Source organism: Hylobates moloch, unplaced genomic scaffold, assembly GCF_009828535.3.
Source record: "Hylobates moloch isolate HMO894 unplaced genomic scaffold, HMol_V3 SCAFFOLD_2, whole genome shotgun sequence".
Classification (NCBI taxonomy): domain Eukaryota; kingdom Metazoa; phylum Chordata; class Mammalia; order Primates; family Hylobatidae; genus Hylobates; species Hylobates moloch.
Window position 1 is genome coordinate 52,733,390 of NW_026652277.1, and position 21,074 is coordinate 52,754,463.

The 21,074-nt window shown below is 33.7% G+C and overlaps 1 protein-coding gene across 1 annotated transcript in view; it reads left to right on the forward strand.

Moving 5' to 3' along the window:
* Positions 1 to 20,747, forward strand: part of ANTXR2 (ANTXR cell adhesion molecule 2) — a 153,570-nt gene extending 132,823 nt beyond the window's left edge. The window contains exon 17 of the mRNA XM_032149194.2: positions 18,857 to 20,747. Coding sequence (XP_032005085.1) covers positions 18,857 to 18,895 — 39 coding nt within the window. The 3' untranslated portion in view covers positions 18,896 to 20,747. The remainder of the gene's footprint in view (positions 1 to 18,856) is intronic.
* The last annotated feature ends 327 nt before the right edge of the window (positions 20,748 to 21,074 follow it).

The window sequence follows — 21,074 nt, forward strand, 5'->3', positions numbered from 1 at the left end:
AGCCATTATTTTGAATATCAATTTCAATGTACAATTATTCCAAGGTAAAGCACATAGGACATTGAAGTCATTGTTTAAGGATACACTGATTGATGGTAGATATTTTCTGAGTCCACTTTGTTAGGTATAGTTCGTCTTTTTCTCATAAATGTGAAAAGCAACCAAAGAAAAATGCTTTTAAAAATCCTTCATGTCTGAAGAACAGCTGAATGACATTAATATTTTCTTTGTCAGACTTCAGTTGCTTAAAACTTACCTTGTTCGTAGACACCACCTCTGTGATAATGCAATTAAGTAGATAGATGAACGTTGTTACACTGATAGTACTCAGTGGTTACTGCTAATTAATTTATTCACTGGCTGATTTGTAAAGGTGTTATTTTTAATGTCACTCAATAAGATGTGACCCCAGTCATACAAAGAGAATGACTCTCTTGATATAATCTTTTAAAAACTAGAAATAAATTTTGTAGAACCTGAACAATGACAAATCAACTGTGGAAAATGTAGGTCCTGAAAATTAGTGTTATTATAGCAAAGAGATTATGTTTTTGTTAATTTTGAGTCTCAATAACCTGCCCGATTGAAGGTTACTATAAAGTAATACATTTACATGGTGTTAGCATTTTAACCAATATTTGTGCCTGGAATTCCAATTTGCTTTTTCTTATTTCCATATGCTCTGTTTTAAACATATGTTAAATTATATATTTAAAAATAGAAGTGCCCAAGAAACCTGCATAAATTTTTTTTTTATTATCAAAGGCTTTAATGCCATCATCATTCAAAAAAAAAAAAAAAAAAAGAAAAGAAAAGAAAGAGTGACTATAATTTAAGTCTGTAAAACAGACTTTTAATAGCACCAAATAGAATGAACAGCTGGCTTGCTTTTTGCAAGGTGCATTGATGTTGTCAGAAGAAGCTAAATAAAAATGCTGATACAGTTGTCCAGGTTTGGGGTTTGCCAGCACAAGAATATTTTATTCATTCAGCCTTCTCTAAGTTCAAAAGATTGGTGTTGACTTTGATGAAAAGATACAATGATACATATTTAGAATGACCGATCTTTCACGTTTAAATCTAAAAAATGTGCTGCTGCAGCTGGATTTTTCTCAGGGATGCCATTCAAACAAAATGTTACATTGTCATCTCATATAGCTTTTCTATCTGTAATGATAGGATGTTAGGTGAGAGTACGACAGTTCAGCACAATTTTTATTATGGCATTGTACTGATACATGAACACTAGGACCTTTTTTGTTTGTTTCAGTCACCAAAGATGTATTTTCAAGTGAAAATATTTTGAAATAGAATTTTAGTGGTTTCATTTAAAAACTATAGCAGAGGTGAAATTTAAAGGAAGTAAGCTTCGTGAACACTAGATTTTTTGTAGTTGCAGTTTTCTATACTTTCATGTTCCTAATGCTAAAGAATCTCTGTTCTAGTCCTGCCATGGAGTTACTAATTTTTATAATAATCTCTTGCCAAAAGAAGAACAACTCTGATAATGCATTAGAGATTAAGAACTTTTTCATTAACTTTAAAAGTGCTATAGTAATTGAAATTAGTTTATCCAGTTATGTTTCATTTCTATTTATTTATTTATTTTAGACACAGGGTTTTGCTCTATCACCCAGGCTGTAGTGCAGTGGTGTGATCATAGCTCACTGCAGCCTCAAACTTCTGATTTCAAGCAGTTCTCCTGCCTAGGCCTCCCAAAGTTCTGGAATTACAGGCTTGAGTCACTTTGTACCTGGCCTTTTTCATTATTTTAAGGAATGCTTTTAACCTTTTAAAAATTCCAAATATTTACTTGTTGATGAAGTACCCAGTGCTTAAACCTTTACACTTGTCAGCAAATGCTATCAATTTTGAGAGCATTTTAAAAATATGTATTTGGGCATGGACATAAAGATGGAAATGATAGACACTGAGGACTCCAAAAGAAGAGAGGGAGAGAGGAGGGAAAATGTTGGAAAAACTACCTATTGGCTACTTTGTTCACTATTTGGTGATGGGTTCACTGGAAGCCCAAACCCCAGCATTATGCAATACACACATATAATGAACCTGCACATGTACTCCCCAAATCTACAATTAAAACAATATATATGTGTGTTTTTGGAAATCTTCATGAATTGTGCTTTCTTTTCCAAATTTAATAATGTTAATAATCCATAAATACAGAAGTATTCCTTCCTGATGCATAACTTGGTGTCTGGAGTTGTATCAACACAGATAGAGACAACGCATGTGCTCTGCTACTTGTGTGAAGAAAAACTATGCTTATTCTACAAATATTTATTTATTTGACAGGGAATAACAGAGGCATAAAGGAAAATACATACCTATGAAGTCAGTTAACTGTGCACTGATTTAAACACTTTCACTACTTCATTATACGTGTACATGTGGTAATGACCACTTTTGCTTATCAAAGTGTGTGTTGTATTTCGATCTAAGACTCACAATGGCCTTAGAATATATATTTCATCCCCATCTTTTCTGTCTCTTGGTAGCTTCAGCATGAAGCAGACCCCACTTCCTACCATCTGCTTTCTCCTTGGAACTGATGCCAAGGTCAGCTCCTCTCTGATGCCTACTTGTTTCCTGGTTTAGAGCACTTGCATCCTGTAGTTCAGCCACTTCCCTATTAATTACTGGGCCACACATGCAGGAAGCAGAACATCTAGGCCTACTTGAATATTCATGTGACTAAATAAGCCAGGAAGACTTTTGCCTGTGGAATGTTTACCACTATTGTTTCCTTACAAGTCAGTTAGCAAAAACTGAAATATCATTTTATAGTTTTGTGTTTGTATTTTTAGACAAGTTGACCATTGTATTTTGTTTTATGGCTTGCTAGTCATTGCGTTATTGCATTGAAACTTTCAATATTCACACAGATGCAATATCAATTATATGCTTTAGATAGCTATTGACTACCTAGATCAAATTTAATATTTCAAGCCCAGTAGTGATCATTCATTCAGCTAATATTTTTAAGCACTCATCCTATAGGATGAGCACTGTTTTAAGCACTTGTAAAATGATAGTGAAAAAGAAACATGGAGCTTACAGTCTAGGAAAGAAGATGGATGTTAAACAAATTAGATTTGTTTGTTAAAAAAAATTAGAAGTGTTAACACTGAATCAACTTTGCTGTTATCCAAAGTCTAATTATATTATTTGATTTATCTAAGATAATACGTTAATTATATTCTTTTTGTTTTAGAAGGCCATTTTGGCTTAGAATATAATTTTTTGCAGCTAACCTTGTATTTGTATCTCTGTCTCTATATGTCTGTGTTATCTGTGTACCTACATGAGCTCTAGACCCAATATTTGACTTGTAGGTGGACCTAAATTTCAGTTTCATGTTCTTGGATTTATGTTGAGTTATTACATGTATGTCTTCAGCATTCTTTAGTTCTCTGGATCAAGAAGCAAACTGTTCTTTTTACATAAAGGTAACTTAATACATACTAGTTTTTAGTCAATTAGTGTTTTGAAACACTATCATAATTATGTCTCTATTTATTTGAATGTATCTGTATGCTTGTATGTGTTAAATGTTTAACCTTTGAAAGCTTACCTTTTTCATTTTAGGGATTAATTATATCTCTAGAGATGGTTTAATATTTCCATAACTTTTTTAAGACTTACTCATGTTAGTTAACATAAGTTGTTTAGGCTAGGAATGCCTGCATTGGTTAAGGACAAAATTGATGTGTGTTTAGTTTCTTTACAAACTGTGAGCAAGGAATCACCATTAAATGCCATTGTATATTCATTGATCAGTGAAATGACATCTGGGTCACAGTGGCATCTATGTTTACAATATAAATCCCTGTGGCTATGAATGAAAGGCTTGTTTAGACTTGCATCTGCACATAAAAGTAGGGATTTCATGCTGTTATCAGCCTAATTTTAGCCTATAGAATTTCAAGTTTGCTAGAAGTTTTGCTCTCCCATGGTATAAGTTTAGCAAGAAAAGTCATTTGTCTGCTGCTCTAGCAGTTTAGAATGTGGAAGTATAGTGTGCAGAGTTTTAATCCGTGTAACTTATATGTTATTAAAACATATACATCATTTTATATCATGCATCTGTAATAAATATTCAAAATTAAATAGTGATTTGGGATTTATTACATCTTATTACAAGATGTAATAAATGACCTCAGTGATTGTTTAAAATTGTTTTTCTCAAATATAATAAAAATACCTAAGGCATAAATCGATTGTCCAAAAATTGAATATATATACACACCTCTTCCATTAGAACTAAATATGTGGAATGTGTTCACTAAACACTTGCTGTGGTGAAAAACCAACCAACCAACCAACCAACAAACAAACAAAAACACAGCATTACAGTAACTAAGTTTCCAGTTAAAGATTTAGGCAGATTTTTCATAAAATTTTTTATTTGTAAGCTTCCAGAAAGTAATCCATAATTGCCCTTCAAAATAAAGCTTCAAAATCTATACATTTCTACAAAGTCTTATCCATATCAATTCAGAAACTTAAAGTGAAGTTTTATAATATTTGTGCTAAATCAGTTAGTCTTAAATTGTATAGGAATTTAGTTGTTTGGCAAAATGACCCAAAGAGCTATGGACATTTTTAAGTAGAGACAGCTAATGAAAATATATATGAATCCAGTGGAGGCTTTTAGTTATTAATTTTTTGATTAGGACATTATACATTGTTTTAGAGTCCTAAAAGTAAGGATTTAATTCTTAGAAACCTAACTAGGCTAAGAATACATCATTGCATCACTAGAGCCATATACATTAGGAAAATCTCAATAAATGTTTTTAAGTGTTGATATATAAACATTCAGAATTTCTCTTTAAATGTGCCAAAAGCAACTTGATAATGCAAATGAGTTTTCTTAATGCCTCATTTTCTAAGAAGAAATACATAAATTGCATGTAAACTTTTTGCTGTGTGGTGTTAACAAGTGAGGTTAAAAAATTTTAAGTCTAGAAATACTGTAGCAAAAAATTACTATTTTCATGCTAGCATTCTTCCACTCTAAGCAAACTAATTTATACTGTTTCCCACCTGATAGTGATGTGATATGCCTTTCATTTGGATTTTTTTCTAAATGCATGATTCAAATATAGATTTTGTTTTCAATTAGCCATCATTTGACTTGAAGATTGTGGTTTGGATTCTTTAGTCTGATATTGTCTGATGGGTATTTTTTGCTTGTTTTGTGCTTTTTACATGTGAATCTTAAGAATTTGAAACATAAGTCACTAATCTTAACTCCATCTGCAGTAAAAGAGATGAGAATGGATCCAGATGTTAATTTTGTATAATTAGTAATGTGCTTTAGAAAAAGATTTATAAGTGACTGCTACCAGGCTTTGTATAGTAAGATCTCTGCCTTCTGTTTGACCTCATCTTCTACTTTCTGCATTGCTCACTGTGTTCCTGCCACATTATCTGTCTGCCTTTTCCATAGATATGACAAAGATGTTTTCCCCACAGCCTTTGCCCTTGCTCATTTCTCTACCACCTATATACTTTTTATAAAATTGCAACTTCTCCAGCACTCATCCCCAACACACGTATATACTGATATTCTGTACCCTCTTACTCTGATTCAGATTTGCCTTTTAATTTTGGCATAGATTATTCATAGGTGGTGCTATGTACTTTACATTGCATCACGTAAGATGTTACATGTTTAATGATACCAAGATTGATCAGAGGAGGCAGGTAGTAAAAGCCTGATCCATCATATTGATTGCTGTATATTTTTGACATGAAGCCATTAGTCTTTGACTGATTTCTTTCATTTTGGCATAATATGTCCCAGACACATCTTTTACATTTTCTGTTCCAAAACTGGAATCAATGATTCAACTCCAAGGAGTCCTAGATTTGTTTTTAGTAGATAATTGTATTTAGAGAAAACATTTTGAGTACTAGGGGTGCTAATTTTTACTGTCACTGCTTTTAGGCCTTTTCAGCAGGCAAAGCTAGGAAATTCAGTAGTTTTGGGAAAAAAATGGTGAGTTAATAGTATATTTACAATTCCCACTTAGCATTAAAGGATTTTACTGAATATTTTTGAATTTATACTTACATCTGTTTTCTCCAACATGAAAAATCTTAGTCTTAACTTGTACATGGTTTTGTTTTAGAAATAAACAAAAATAAATTCATGCCAACTTGTAATAACATGTCTGAGCAGAATCTAATTTGAGGTACTAAGAAGGATAAGATATCAGATTGAAAAGAGCCCCTATCAGAGCAATAAAAATCCTGCTAAAATTGAAGCAAGGGCAGATATCAAATTTATGATGAAGCTTTAGTGGAAGAATGATGAAATCACTGATGCTTTATGAAAAGTTTGTGGGAACAATGATGCATTTTACAAATGAGTAATTCATTTTAAGAAGGGACAAAAGAATGAAGATGAAACCCACAGCAACACATCATCCACATCAATATGCAAGAAAAAATTAATTTTGTTCATGCCTATATTAGGATTCTCTAGAGGGACAGAACTAATAGGATAGATGTATATATAAAAGGGAGTTTATTAAGGAGTATTGACTCACATGATCATGATCACAAGGTGAGGTCCCACAATAGGCCATCTGCAAACTGAGAAGCAATGAAGTCAGCCCAAGTCCCAAAACCTCAAAAGTGGGGAAGCCAACAGTGCAGCCTTAGTCTATGGTCAAAGGTCCAAGAGTCCAAAAGCTGAAGAACTTCGAGTCTGATGTTCGAGGGCAGGAAGTATCCAGCATGGGAGAAAGATGTAGGCCAGAAGACTAAGCCAGTCTAGTTGTTCCATGTCCTTCTGCCTGTTGCTACTCTGACCATGCTAGTAGCTGATTGGATGGTGACAACCCAGATTGAGGGTAGGTCTACCTTGTCCACTGACTCAAATGTTAATCTCCTTTGGCAACACCTTTGAAGACACACCCAGGAACAATACTTTGCATCCTTCAATCCAATCAAGTTGACGTTCAATATTAACCATCACATTATATAACTATGAATTAATAACAAATATCAGTAAAATTAAGACTGGTGAATTAAGTGAAACATTTCTTTGCTTCTCCATTTATCCTTAGTTCATATTCTAATGTTGCTATACAGGCAAAATACTACATTAAGTCACTTGAAATATTTATTTTCTGTATATGGTCTTGTGTCCAGTTTATTTGTTCCAGTTCTTAAGTTTACTGTATTTGATTTCTATTTGCCATATCCATTCTTTTTTCTTCTGTTCCTCCTTTTCTTCCTCTTTTAGATTAACATTAATTTTTTTTCTTCTATGTTCTATCTCCTCTGTTATCTTTTTAACCATTTCTCTATCTTGTTTTTCATTGGTCGCTCTGGAAATAACAATATACTTTAACTTTCGGTATAATATCAAATAATATTAAAGTAGTTCAAGAACAATATGCAAACATTGTAGTGGTATAATTTCCATTTTTTTCTTTCTGTTCCTTATGCTCTTGTCATGTGTTCTACTACTACATATGTTATGAATTTAATATGTTATTATTTATTCCTTTAAGTAATAGTGTCATAAAAATTTATTTTCTTTATTTATATTACTTGTGCATTTAGTCACATATTTACTATTCTGTTTCTCTATTTCTTCCTGCAAACCTGAGCTTCCATCCCCAGTGTCTTTTTTCTTCAGTCTCAAGAACTTTTCGCGCTTGTTAAAAGCTATTGTGGATAAATGATCTCAGATTTTGTTTGTCTGAGAATGTCTTTATTTTTAAAGGGTATTTTCTCTGAATGGAGACATCTTAATTGATATTTTTTGCCCATTTACTATTTTAGAGAGTTCCATAGCCTCATGTCCTCCATTGTTTCTAATAAAAAGTCAACTGTCATGCTTATCACCATTCCCTCTTTATATCTTATTGTGGGGCAGGGTAAGGGGACAGAGTTATGCTTTCATGACACTCTTGGTTTTCAGAAGTTAACTCTATATTCCCTGGGTTTCTATGTATTTATCCTTCTCAGGGTTAACTGAGTTTCTTTGATCTATAAGTTTGTGTCTTCTATCAATTCTAGGAAGTTCTGAGCATTTATTTTTCAAGTAGTTTTTAGACCCATTTTTTGTCCCCTCCTTATGGGACGCTTATTACTTACATGACAAACCATTGGATATTGTCTCATAGGGCTCAGATTCTCCTTAGTTATTTTTTTCTTTATTTTTTAATTTGAACAATATCTATTCTCTTACTTTCAAATTCAGTGAGTGTTTCTTCTGCTGTGTCCATTCTACTTTAACACCAATCAAATACATTATTTCTGATATTGTATATTTTCTCTTTAGTTTTGGTATCCTATTATTACAGTTCCTTATTTATAGTTTCCATTTCTTCTGATGTTCCCAGTATCTTTATGCATGTTACCTTTTTTGCCAGATCTTTTAATATTTTTATCATAGCTATTTCAAGTCTATGTCTATTAACTGCAACATCTAAACCACCTGTAGATTTGCCTATATTATCTGTGTTTTCATTGATTATGAGTCATACTTTTATGCTTCTTTGTGTGTACCATAATTTGTAATTTTATACTAGATATTGGGAATTAAAAAAGAGACTCATCTAGATAACATTTACCCCTAGAAAAGCACATACCACTTCCTTTGTCCTGTTGCTAATCTGTAGTTAAGTTTTACTCTTACTTATTTTTAGTTCACTAGTAGCTTTCATGAATTTGAGGATAGGATTAAGGATTTGCCTTCAGTAGAGAGTTATCTCTCTCTCTCTCTCTCTCTCTCTCTTTTTCCATTATAGTTCATCAGCAAGCTTGCAAAGCTGCAGCGGAGATCTCTTTTCTCTCTAACTGCCACAGTCCCCTTAACTGGCCAAACTTTCTGTACCTTGGGAGACCTACTTTCAAACTGATTTTCTGTCTGCAGACTTGGACTGGCCAGTGACTTGCAATCTGAGAGGGCCCCATGAGTTTTTATTTCTCAGTTCTGCTTCCAGGTTTCAGCAGGCTGCCACCTTGTGGTTGGGGAAGGCTCTGGGTCCCTCAGGGCTATTTTTTTTCTTTCTTCTTGCCATGTCCCAAACCTTCGGTGGGCTGCTTCTGTTCCCTTTGGGAAGGCTCCATGTGCCTTTGGAGAAGGAAATATTTCTCTACCCTCTTGCCTTTCTCCCAGCCTTCAGTTGACTACTTCTTGGTTCTCAAAGAAAGCCTCAGATACTGTGGTAGGACCTCTCCACACCAGCTTTCCTGCCATGTTCTATGCTTTTGGCAGGCCTCCGCCTTGCACTTAGTGAAGGTTATTTTAATTTGTTGGGATTTCTTTTTATTGTGTAACTGGTCTTCAAAAGTCAAACATTTACATGTTTGTATTTAATAGCATATGACAAGATATATTGAAATTTATCTCATTTACATTCTTATTCAGTCTACTCTGTACCTCTCACCTGTTGCTAACCAATTTTATTTTCAAATGAATTATTTTTTTCTTACTCTTTAAAAATTAAGCATATATTAATGCCAGTGTATCTTTCTTTTTTGTAATATAAAAGATGCTATAGTGTGTATACTATATGCTCCTTCATTTTAACCCCCTTCATAAATCCTGTTCATCACTCCACAATGGTATATGGAAATTTTCCTCATTCTTTCTAACAGATGTATATTATTTATAGCATTCCATTTTCTATCTGTATCTTAGTTTATTCGACTTTTCTTTTACTGGTGGACATTTGGATCATTTTCAATTTCTTGTTAACACCAGTAATGCTACAATATGCATAAATTGCTTTCTGTTTTTTTATTGCTTTAAGGTTATATGATGAGCAATCTTTTTACTATTGATCTAAGATCTATGAAATGATCTGTATTCTAATTGAGATTAGAAAGCAGAAAACAATTTCTACATGATCTACTATGTGCCTCACAAAATAAATGTTAAGCAACTAAAAAGGTATACAGAATTCTGTCCTGATTATATCTATATCTGTTTATTAATACCTTTGGGGCATCTACCTCCCATTTCGACTTATTAGGAAGCACAAAAGAAGGTATTTCCAACAAAGATTTTTATAGATATCTATATCTACATCTAGATATGTATCTTACTTGGAATTAATAATTTAGAAGCATCCATTTCATCTTATGAGGTGTGGTTTAGGCGTATCATTAACTGCCAACTCTATGCCTCAATTTCAACAAATATTTAAAAACGAGTATTTGCAAAATAAATATTAACCATATGTATAGAGTCACTAAAATTTTGCAGGTGCCATGACAGATTAAAGAGACTGAACAAAAAACATTTAAAGGTAAAATTTTCAGCCAAACTCAGAACTTCTCTTCATGACATCTACTGAATATCCATATGGTGCGTGGTCTCTACTGTAAAATTGGACATTTATAGGTTGAGCTTCCATTAGAAAAGAGTATGTGGAATTTATATTTCAGCTCAAAATTTTGCAGTTTTATTTAGAGCAAAGGATAGCACAGATTCTTTATATATATATGTATATGTAGAGAAAGAGAGAGAGAGAGACAGAGAGAGAAAGATGTGATACTACATGCCTTTTCTTCAGTCCTGTATCTCCATTTGCTACAGAAAATCTCTACTCAAAATGCCTATTGTGTTCTCAACTCTCTCCTTACATCAGTGATTTCCTGGACCTCTTGATTTGTCTCTGTGTCTGTGTGTGTAGATGCTTTGTATACAATTTTAAATTTGAAACACTCTTTACTGTCGTACACAACATGAAGGTTTAGTAACCTTTTTTTAGAAGTGATTTATAAATAAATCAGCTATCTGTGTTTGAAAAGTCTAAACTAAAGTGCAGTTGTTTGCCTCAGCTTGTCAATGGATATTTATGAGGTGAGCATGATACTCTAACAGTTATAGCAGTGAAATACATCCTGTGCAGATAGCTAGTAAAGGAGCTCACAAGCGTTAATGCCAGTGGAATTTTAATGCTCAAAGATGGGAGACATGGCACTTGCTCTGGTTAATGCTGCTATTACCGGCCACGGTGAAAATGAGACAGTGAAGTCAGTTTTAAATATTGCAGTGGAGTTGCGGTCTCTATACCTAGGCAACAGCAAATATGTCAGTTCCTACTGTTGTCATATTTTCACCTCTTGGTTTATTTAACTGCAGAGTAGTAATGTGATATCAGACATTTTTCTTCAGGGCATCTTCTTTCCCTTCTTACTTATTATGTGGCTCGTGAGAAGGTTTTGCTAGCAACAATTTCTGGGAAAATGTCAATAAGCTTCTCACTCTAAGATATACTAATCATTGCCTGAAAATTATTTGAGTGAACACGTTAAACATTCGGATTGTGAGTTTAGCCTTTATTATGACCAGACTTTTGTTTGTGTCATATCCTCGGTACATTCTGTATCTTCTTATACAGAAGAAAAGTTTGTAATAGAATAAAGTTTCCACACAGAGCTGTGCTCTTTGTGATGAATTGAAACTGTTAATACATTCCAATTTGTAAAGAATTATATTGTGCTTACTTTTGCCTAGCAGGCAAAGAAAATGAAGTTTTCAGTCTTCAGACAGATTTGTTATCACAGAAGAACTTTGGGATTATGTGAAGAATAGTATGGTTTCACCATGCTTGCATGTATAAACTTCAAGTTCATATTAATTTTTCAACTTAGTTCAGGTTAAGTTCAAATTAATGATAATTTGACATCATGAGGTATCTACAGAGTACCTCATTAAGCCCTGAGAGAATAAGAAAAAGCAACACAGAAAGCGTATGGTCTTTTTGCATAAGGTACAGGTTTAGGCAATTCTTTATTGGAGGATTGTAGAGGTTAAGAGGGGTTCAGATATTCTCCATGACTGAGAAAGTTAAGAATCAAGGAAGAAACCTTTATTAGTTTACATTTGCTTATACCTAGTCTACTTCTAAAGAAGTATTGAGAAAAAGAATAGTCAAACCTCAGAAGAACAAAAATTGGGAAATAATAATAAGCCAAAGTCAAGATATGGTATAAACAGAAAATGTACACTAAGGCTAGCAATTGCTTTTAGGACATCTTATAAATCTCAGCTTCCTAAAAGCCAAGACATAAAGAGAAAGAGGTTAGGTTGTATAGTTGCCATTATATAATAAAAGGGAAACATATGAGCTTACCAGAATTGACAAACTTTTTCCTAGCTGTGAACACCAAGGAGAATTGGTCCCTTAATATCAGTATCCTTAATAGCAATTTTCCAAAATGATAATTCTCCTCATATGACCAAAATTCATAGGGCTCTTCATATAACCAAAAAAAAAGAGAGAATGCTATATTGTTTATGTAGATCTACGAGAAGATCTAAAGAAAAGAAATCAAGTCTATAGATACAGATAGTTTACTAGTGATCTGACTTGACACAGGCATGAAAATGTCTGGACTATTAGTTATCAAACTACATTTTTAGCACAGACAAAATCTTACACTGAATTGCAATTTTAAAAGATAGACGAGAGTGGAGCATTAGGTTTGAGAGGCCTGCAGTTGTGCCTGCTTGTTCCCTCTCATGCACTACCCCAGCCACAGTGACCTCTGAGGCACCTTGCAGAAAAGCCACAGGACTTCATGGTTTACACTATGAAAAAACCATTGACCTAGAGAAATAAATGGCTAGCATTCCACTTAGAGTCAACTGAGAGTAGTTTTGCCAACTGATAGGGAGAGAAAGAATTCTAACATTATTACAGGTAAATAAATACCTGAGGTATAAATATTCTATATTGTTAATTGCATAGAGAAATTATATGCCCTAGATATTTCATATGTGGTTAAAAGTTTGATGTGGTGTGAAAATTAAAGAGCCTCTCATATTTATTTCAATGTAATGAACTCCAGCATGCACAGGGCATGAGGTAGGTTGTACATGTGTGGTGACATGCACTTATAGACATACACACAAACACATTTTTAACAATTAGATAGCCAGTTGTGACCTTGCCAAATGCTTTAACAGACATTTTATTGAAACTCTTATAATTTTGTATGATAAGAAGAAAATGCTGATGGTGGATTATAAGATTTATTAATAAATTTTCTACCATATAAATGTGCTCTTGAGTCAAACTGCATTACAGTGGGTGCACCAGGGTAGTAACTGTAAAATACAACCCAAAGATGAGTAAAAGAGTTAACTTATGGGCACATTCAGTGCTGAAAAGCTTTGGCATAGCTGGAAGTTGGTGGTGATTCCAGAGAGTGAGTAGTTAGTAAGTTCTTGGGCTGACGTTTAAAAACATAAATTTAGATGTTTAAAAATGATAGCATGTTTGCTGAATGAATTCACTCTTTGAAAACTAATGTTACTTTTTAAGTTACCAAATATTTGAATATGCAGAAAAGGTAAAACATAGAATGCAAGAAGTCATATGCTATCCCATTACCTGCAACATGCTGGTGTATTGTCTATTAAAGTCTTTGCATAATTACAATCATATCATATTTTTAGTTACCATTTTTTTCATCTTTAGAAAGTTTCCTTATTTTAATGGCTACATAATAGAGTAAAATAGATGAATCTGAATTTATTCAACTAGTCTCTGATTGTTGCACAGAAATAAATACAAATTGAGTATATTTTTGACTACTGTAAAAATCCTATAGTAAATATTTGAAATCTCAGTCTAGCTATTTTATTAGGTTAGATTCCTAAAGTAAAATTACTGAGTCAAAGAATGTAAGTTTTTAAAGACCATTTTTTATATACTTTGCTTACCATAGAGTTTTTGACAATTTTAACTTCCACTAGCAATGCACAAGAGTTCTTTTCTTGCCACAGAAATTCACTAATTATGTAATGTTTTCAATATAAGTTTGCATAAAACTATTCTTTAGAAGGGAGGCAGTTTTATTTCTTTAAAGTCATAATTTCTATTAGGCAAATAAAATGTTGCCATAAAAAGATGACAATTTAATGATTGAATTATTAATATATACATGCACTTCTTATATGCTATACAAATTTTAAGTTGGTAAACATACTCAGAGTAATCTTATTTAGATTAATTTGCTTAATTCTTTAATATATGGAGAAAGGTCAACTACAACATAACTAATATTTGAATAATTATAATTTCTAAATTAATGTACTTTAAATGTATTTCGCTATAGCATAAAGTCTGATAAAATTATCTTTATTCTGCTGAACCTTAATTTTTATAAATATTTAATAAATTCTACTTCTAAATTTTTATGTCATGCAAAATTAATAAATTTAACGATGATTTTATTGAATCCAAAGAGTATTATATTCCCAAACCAAAATAAGGTAATATATTTATAGTTCATTTTAAACTAATGCAGACACTAATTTAATTCAATTTTATATTGACTTAATGTTGTTATTGTTAAAGTTTATGATTCAGTGATTTATAAGGCATGATATCAAATTCAAGTTGGTTGTATTGATTGCCTAATTGAGTAAGTAATGTGGGTGCTACCTAAAGCATTACAACAACAGTATATTTAGATTTTACTCATGATTTACGTGCATGATTAGGGCATGATTTTAAATCAAGAAAATTATTTAGAAAGAATATTTAAACTTTCAGAAAATAGAGAAATATTTTCTTCATAATAATAACATATATTACATGTTATATTATTCTCTAAACACTTATGCCACCTGAGTTCCAGTTTATCGAATTACTTTGTGAAATACAGGCATAATATTATACATTCATTCATTTTAACTCTTGCTCGTGGAAATCTTATGTTCCTCTATTTTGGCATATTAAAATGTTAGAATGGTTTATTTTAGAGGCTATGTAATCCTGTCACCTGATACTAGTATTAGCCTCTATATAGAGAGTAAAGTATTAAAATTATAATAAATATAGGTCTATATGTATTCTTCTATATATTTAGCTTACATTTAATAGTTTCTTATTAAACCATTTAGTTAACTTGTGTTGTTTTTAGCACTTGTATTATTTGTTATAAAAGTGAAATAGTCTCAGAAAAAGAAACATTATTAACTAATAATACTTTCCATTCTGTACAGTTCTTTGTGGGGTGGATGTTCAAGCTATTTCATATTGCTTTCTTGCTACCTTGATAACATACCTTTATTGTGTAGGCACTATAAGCATGAGGATATGACAGACTTGTAAACCTTGTCATATTCCATTTCCTGCAAATAAAAATTGCTCTGCAGTGTTCTGGCATTGACTTCTTGCTGTAATATAAATGGCAGCCCAAACATCCCTGACCTTAAACATAATTAGCGTTATCACTAATGTGTGTTTTGTAACCTGGTATTAGGTGTAGTTGAAGGACGATGCTATCTAATCATGGTCACTTACAACCAGGATGCGTTGCCTTGTTTTTAGAATTTTCTGGTAAGTGGATGGCAGCAGCCAATATGAAGTAATTGCCTGGAAGTAAGACTCCTGATGGAATACTGAATAAAATATTTCCCTCTAGCCAAAAGTTTCCATTTTTCTTGATTCTTCTTTCTTACCTTTTCCTGTTTTGTGCTACTCTCATCTGTTTTCTCCATGTTTTCTTCTCTCCTTTTCCACTGTTTTTCTCCTTGGTAATCCTCTTTCTCTCCCTCAGATTCATACTTATTCTGTCTTCTCATTTTTGAGATCTGGCTCCACCACCAGTGGAGGTCTGTGTGATTGTGTACTCATTCATTCTTCATCCATCCATTCACTTGTTTCTAAGTAAGAAATTATTGAGTCTTCTCTATATTAGACCTATACAATGACATTATAGAGGGAATATGGATAACAACAATATCTGGGTTTTTTTTGTTTTTCTTTCTTTCTTTTTTTTTTTTTTTTTTGAGACGGAGTCTCACTCTGTCACTAGGCTGGAGTGCAGTGGTGCGATCTTGGTTCACTGCAACCTCCGCCTCCCGAGTTCAAGCGATTCTCCTGCCTCAGCCTCTGGAGTAGCTGGGACCACAGGCATGCGCTACCACGCCCAGCTAATTTTTATATTTTTAGTAGAGATGGGGTTTCACCATGTTGGCCAGGATGGTCTCCATCTCTTGACCTCATGATCTGCCTGCCTCAGCCTCCCAAAGTGCTGGGATTACAGGCATGAGGCACCACACCCAGCCAACAATATGTGTTTTTATTGAGAGTATGCTATATGTCAGGCACTATTTTCAGTGCTTTATATATCTTAACAAATTTAGTCTTTACAACAACCTTAAGAATAGGCCCATTTTTTAATCTTCACTTTACTGATAAAGGAACTGAGGTACACAGTAGTTAAGTAAGTCGCCCATGGTCACACAGTTAAGAAGTGGCAGAGGCTGGAAGACGTACTCCATCTTCAGAGTGCTCAGATTTAACCACTGTTATCTTTCCTTTTAGATATTTGAGCACACTATTATGGCACGATGTAGTATGGCTATAGTGGAGATGCAGTGGGATCTTTGGGAGAAGGAGCCCCACGACTGGGAAAACTGGGAAATGCTTAACAGTGACTCCTGAACAGATCTCCCGAAGTCACCTCCTTTTACATTTTTGAAAAATAAAATTACACCAGACATTATCAGCTGTTGAGAAAAGTAAAAAGCACTGAGTCCATGATTAGAAGGGGAGAAGAGCATTTGCTTGTTTTTGTTAACGGGTGTGTGTTAAAACATATAGGTGTATATTGCATTTAATAGGTTTTTCTTTTTTTTTTGGTGCTTAAATCTAGAGACATTTGGCAGCTGATAATTGATAATTAATACCAAGCTTTGGAAGAGTTGTAATAAGGACCTCATAGTCAAAATCAACAAAGTTTTCTTCCTTCAAGTTTCCATATCTTTAATTAAACCACATCAAATGAAATAAATAATTTAGGTCTGGAATAATTTAGGTATTGAAGTGAGTTTGAGAATTTGAGTAGATTGTGAATCTCACTTGTTAAACTATCCAATTGCTTAAAGTAAATTAACACTCTACTAACCATTACTAGTCATCACACACTAAAGTTAATACGGTATAAAGAACAGAAGTGGTCACAGAAGAATCCTTTTATCTATATCCATTTAATAAGTGATAAAACACAAGTGAAAATAGAGGTTCATAATCAATTATTTTCAAAATTGTACAGAAAAGATAGAACTATTACTTTTTGATCTACAAATACACAAGAAAAAGATGTCATTAATTTATATCTTTGCTGTCATAATATCATTCCTCATATATTTGTTCAATTCTGGAAAATTGCCAGAAGATAATATTTTAAATGTTGATCACTGTTGAATTTGCATAGTTCAAATCTATTTCTCATTGAATATATATACTACTGTGTTTTAGAAGCACTACTTTTTTTGGCTCAATTATTTGTGTATGATGTCATTTTCCTACCTGTCCCTCTTGAAAAAGTATTTCTAACCATGAAACATAACGTGTTGTGAAAATAACACTTTTATTGTTTTATTGTGTTTTGGCAACATACATATCTCCCTTAGCTAATCTAGAGAAGAGCACCTCTTCACTTAATATGCACTCTGAAAATCTTGTTTGAAAGTTCTAGGTAACACAAAAATACAGTCTGAGTACATGACCTATGACCTGTATCAGTAAGGAATTTTGACCTCATTTTAATCTGATCTTCTTCTATGTGCTTTTTTCGTGCTTCCTTTTGCACTGATATGATTTGTAGACATTAACACAAAGTAAGTAATAAAAATTGGCAATTGTAGTAATAATGTTGCTTCCAAAAGTATTGAAAAGACAGATAATTTGATGAATGTTTGCCTTTTAGCAAAAACTAATGGAAACTCCTAGCTCTGTTTTGTTTTTATGCTTTTCTGTTTCTTCATTAATTTCTGAAATTTTCAAATTTATTGAGCAGTCATTTTGAGAGTAAAATGGACAAAAATTCTGCTTTTATGTTCCAACCATTCTTCTTCAACAATGTTTTGTTGCTTTTGAATTTTATCATGCTTGGGATATTAAAAACAAACTTACATTTAGAGGGAAATAAAGAGACGTTCTGAAATCTAAAACGCTTTGAGAGCAGCTATTGTAAGAAATACAGAAATCTCAATAGGGTGATAATCCTGACCCTAACTTAGAAAGCACTATGCTAGCTTTTGGCTGGTCGAGGAATCTGGAAATGATTTAGGTGGTACAGTGGACCAGTAGTATCATACCAAAGAGAGAAAAGGAAAGTATCTTTTATCACTAATTGGAAAATTTGTTTTCAAATATTTCTTGGATTATTTACAATACGCATGGAACAGTGTGTCCACACAACCTTCACAGAAGTGTTAAGAAATTAGAATGGCAAATCTTCTTTAGAAATGTGTAAGTGCAAATAGTCACCATTTGAAATGAGCACATCATGGTGGTGTGCAGTGGTGAGAAATGGTCAGTAACAATGGACATGATTTTGCAAAAATCCTTCATAAATTGAAATTACAAAGAGATGACAATCCCTTTTTTGGGATTCCTCATCCTCAGTCTCTTACTGCTTACAAAATGGGATCTTCATGTATGCATTTTAGGAGCACCAGCTTGCATAAGAGAGTATTTTCATTTTAATTCATTACATAAAGAAGTATATTGGGTTGTGGCTTTGATATTTTTATGGTCATGATAGTAATGCTGTATTTTAGATAATAGAAACAAAATCGTATTTCCATAATTGTTTTTCCGTATTAATTATACCATACCATCTCATAGGTGAACTTACTGTGGAAAAGATCTGAATGAACCATCATGCTTTAACCCAAGAAAAAAAAAATTATGACTTCATGTCTCATGTTAACATGGTACTTTCCTTGGGTAATCGTTTATTATATCATGGTAGGAAAACTAGATGTTCTCATGCTTTTTTAAATAACAGCTTCAATATTTCAATATGGATTTCTTTCTTTCTTCAGGGCCGGTGCATAAACTTCTCCCGAGTTCCATCTCAGTAAAATGGAAGCAGGAAGACCAAGAAGGTACGAAGATGGCACATTTTCACATAGCTGATTTTCAACCAAATGAAAAAAATCAAGTGCATTTCAAAAGCTTTTGGAAGAGCAGCTTAATTCCTCTCAGTCAGGATGTGTTTTCTCTGCCTTCTGCTTTGCTTGCACCAAACATTTCCAAACACTTGTTCTGCCATCTACATGGGAGGTGATGAAACTCAGTGGTAACTCATGATTTATGACATTGAAAATAAAGAGGAACATTGACCTGCAGACTATGGTTTGTACAAGAAAGTTTGTCTGAATGTGTAGAAGAGGAAAAAGCAACAACACGAAGGTGATACCAAAACAAGGACCGCAAAACAACTAGCCATGATGGGAGACAGGAGTTTTTTACATGGAAACATGGCACTTGTGTTTTTATGTGGCAAGATCTTTATCCATAGGCAGAGTATGAAATTTCCCACCAGGCTAAGCAAATAAAGAAGTCCATTGCCTTACAGCTATGTCAGATCACAGAATCCTTCCAAGTCCCCTATCACAGTGTGCCTTATGGGAAGTTTCTGACTGGAAAATTTTGTCATTCTAACACTGAAAAGTGCACACGCATGACAAAATGTAGACAAGATGCCTCAAGGTATTGGTAGCAAGCAAGATTTTGCCCTTTAGTTTTCGAAGACACCTTTCTTTCATTATGCACTCGGGACCAGAAAATTAATAGAGCGTTATTCCACAGAAAGACAGCCTCTAGCCAGAGATCTTGAGTGGAGTGCAAGGGACTCATGCTTTGTAAACTTGTCCCTGTGACTGGTAGATTCCCCCTTTTCCTATGTTTAGGATTTAGTAGTGCATAAAGCATTAATATCCATAAACATACCTAGAAGTTTGTTTTGCTTTTAATTTAAAGGAAGCAGTAACCACAAAGCTTCCGCTCAGGGTTTTTTCTTTCTTCAAGTCTCCAAGGGCTCTTCAGCGTCACAAGCCAGCAACTCTCTTTGCATGAAAATTTCAAAGTTTAATTAATATAATTAAAAGCAACAGCAAGCAGCAGCCTGTGAAGATTTTGCTCATCTTTTTTATGCCTTTTGACATTGAATGACCTATTACTGTATGCGCATTACTTGGATTTTGAGGGGCACTCTACCTTGGTTATGATTCAGTAGAGGAAAAAGACCTCCTTTCTTCAATTTACAAATTAAATCTTCAGGAGGGTCGCCATCACAAAACATTGACGATGTATGTATTATAATTTTTTAGAAAAACCACCATCGTGTCACGTCGACAATGCCAAATTATGTTAGCGTGAGCAGAAACACTGTGGGGGAGGAAGGCAGCAGCTGAAGAAAAAGCTCAAATGATCTAGTCACTTTTGATACTGTACTTCAGACGCAAAATGGATATTCGACTGGAAACCTGACAAAGTGCGCCTGCTTTGATGTGAACTGGTATAGACAATGACCAGTGGCTGGGTCAGTGGGATGTCTCTCTGCGAGCACAAAGGCTTATCAAATGACACTAAAAATAAGTTCAACAACCATCACATTGGAAGGGAGAAGGCGAACATTTCATGTTTGGCGGGCATGTGAGTGCACAAGATGGAAAGAGCGATTGGAGCATCCTGGTATAATTACCCCCATTGTGCTCTTAATGGAAATTTCAAAGGACGGGCATATTCTATTGGTTGGTGTCCAGGTTTGTGGCACTGTTCCAAGAGGCCGTACACACACACACAAATATATAATTTTCTATACATATATATCCTCTAGCTTGAAACTTTTGCTCAAGTTTATTTATGTCACTGGCTGGCTGGATCCAAAGTCATGTGTCCACACATTCATAAATAAAAATTTTACCTATGCCTGTGCTACCATTTCTTTAAGCCCACATAAAGCTAATGCCTTCTTGGGTTGAATATGCAGTTGTTATGCTTAGTTTCAGGGATGGAATTCTATTCAGTTCCAAAATGGCCCTCATGTTCGCAGATGATACTATTGGCAGTAGCTGCATATGCAAGTGTAACTTGGAAGCCTGATGTAGTATACCCAACCCCTTCTGCAATGAGTTATTATATCCCTTTGTTCTGCATTTGCATCTGGAACAAGATCTAATGCGGCTTCCTTAAATGGGCACTTCATTTCTGATGAGTGCACACCAATTATTGCTATTTTAATATCATTGAGAATAC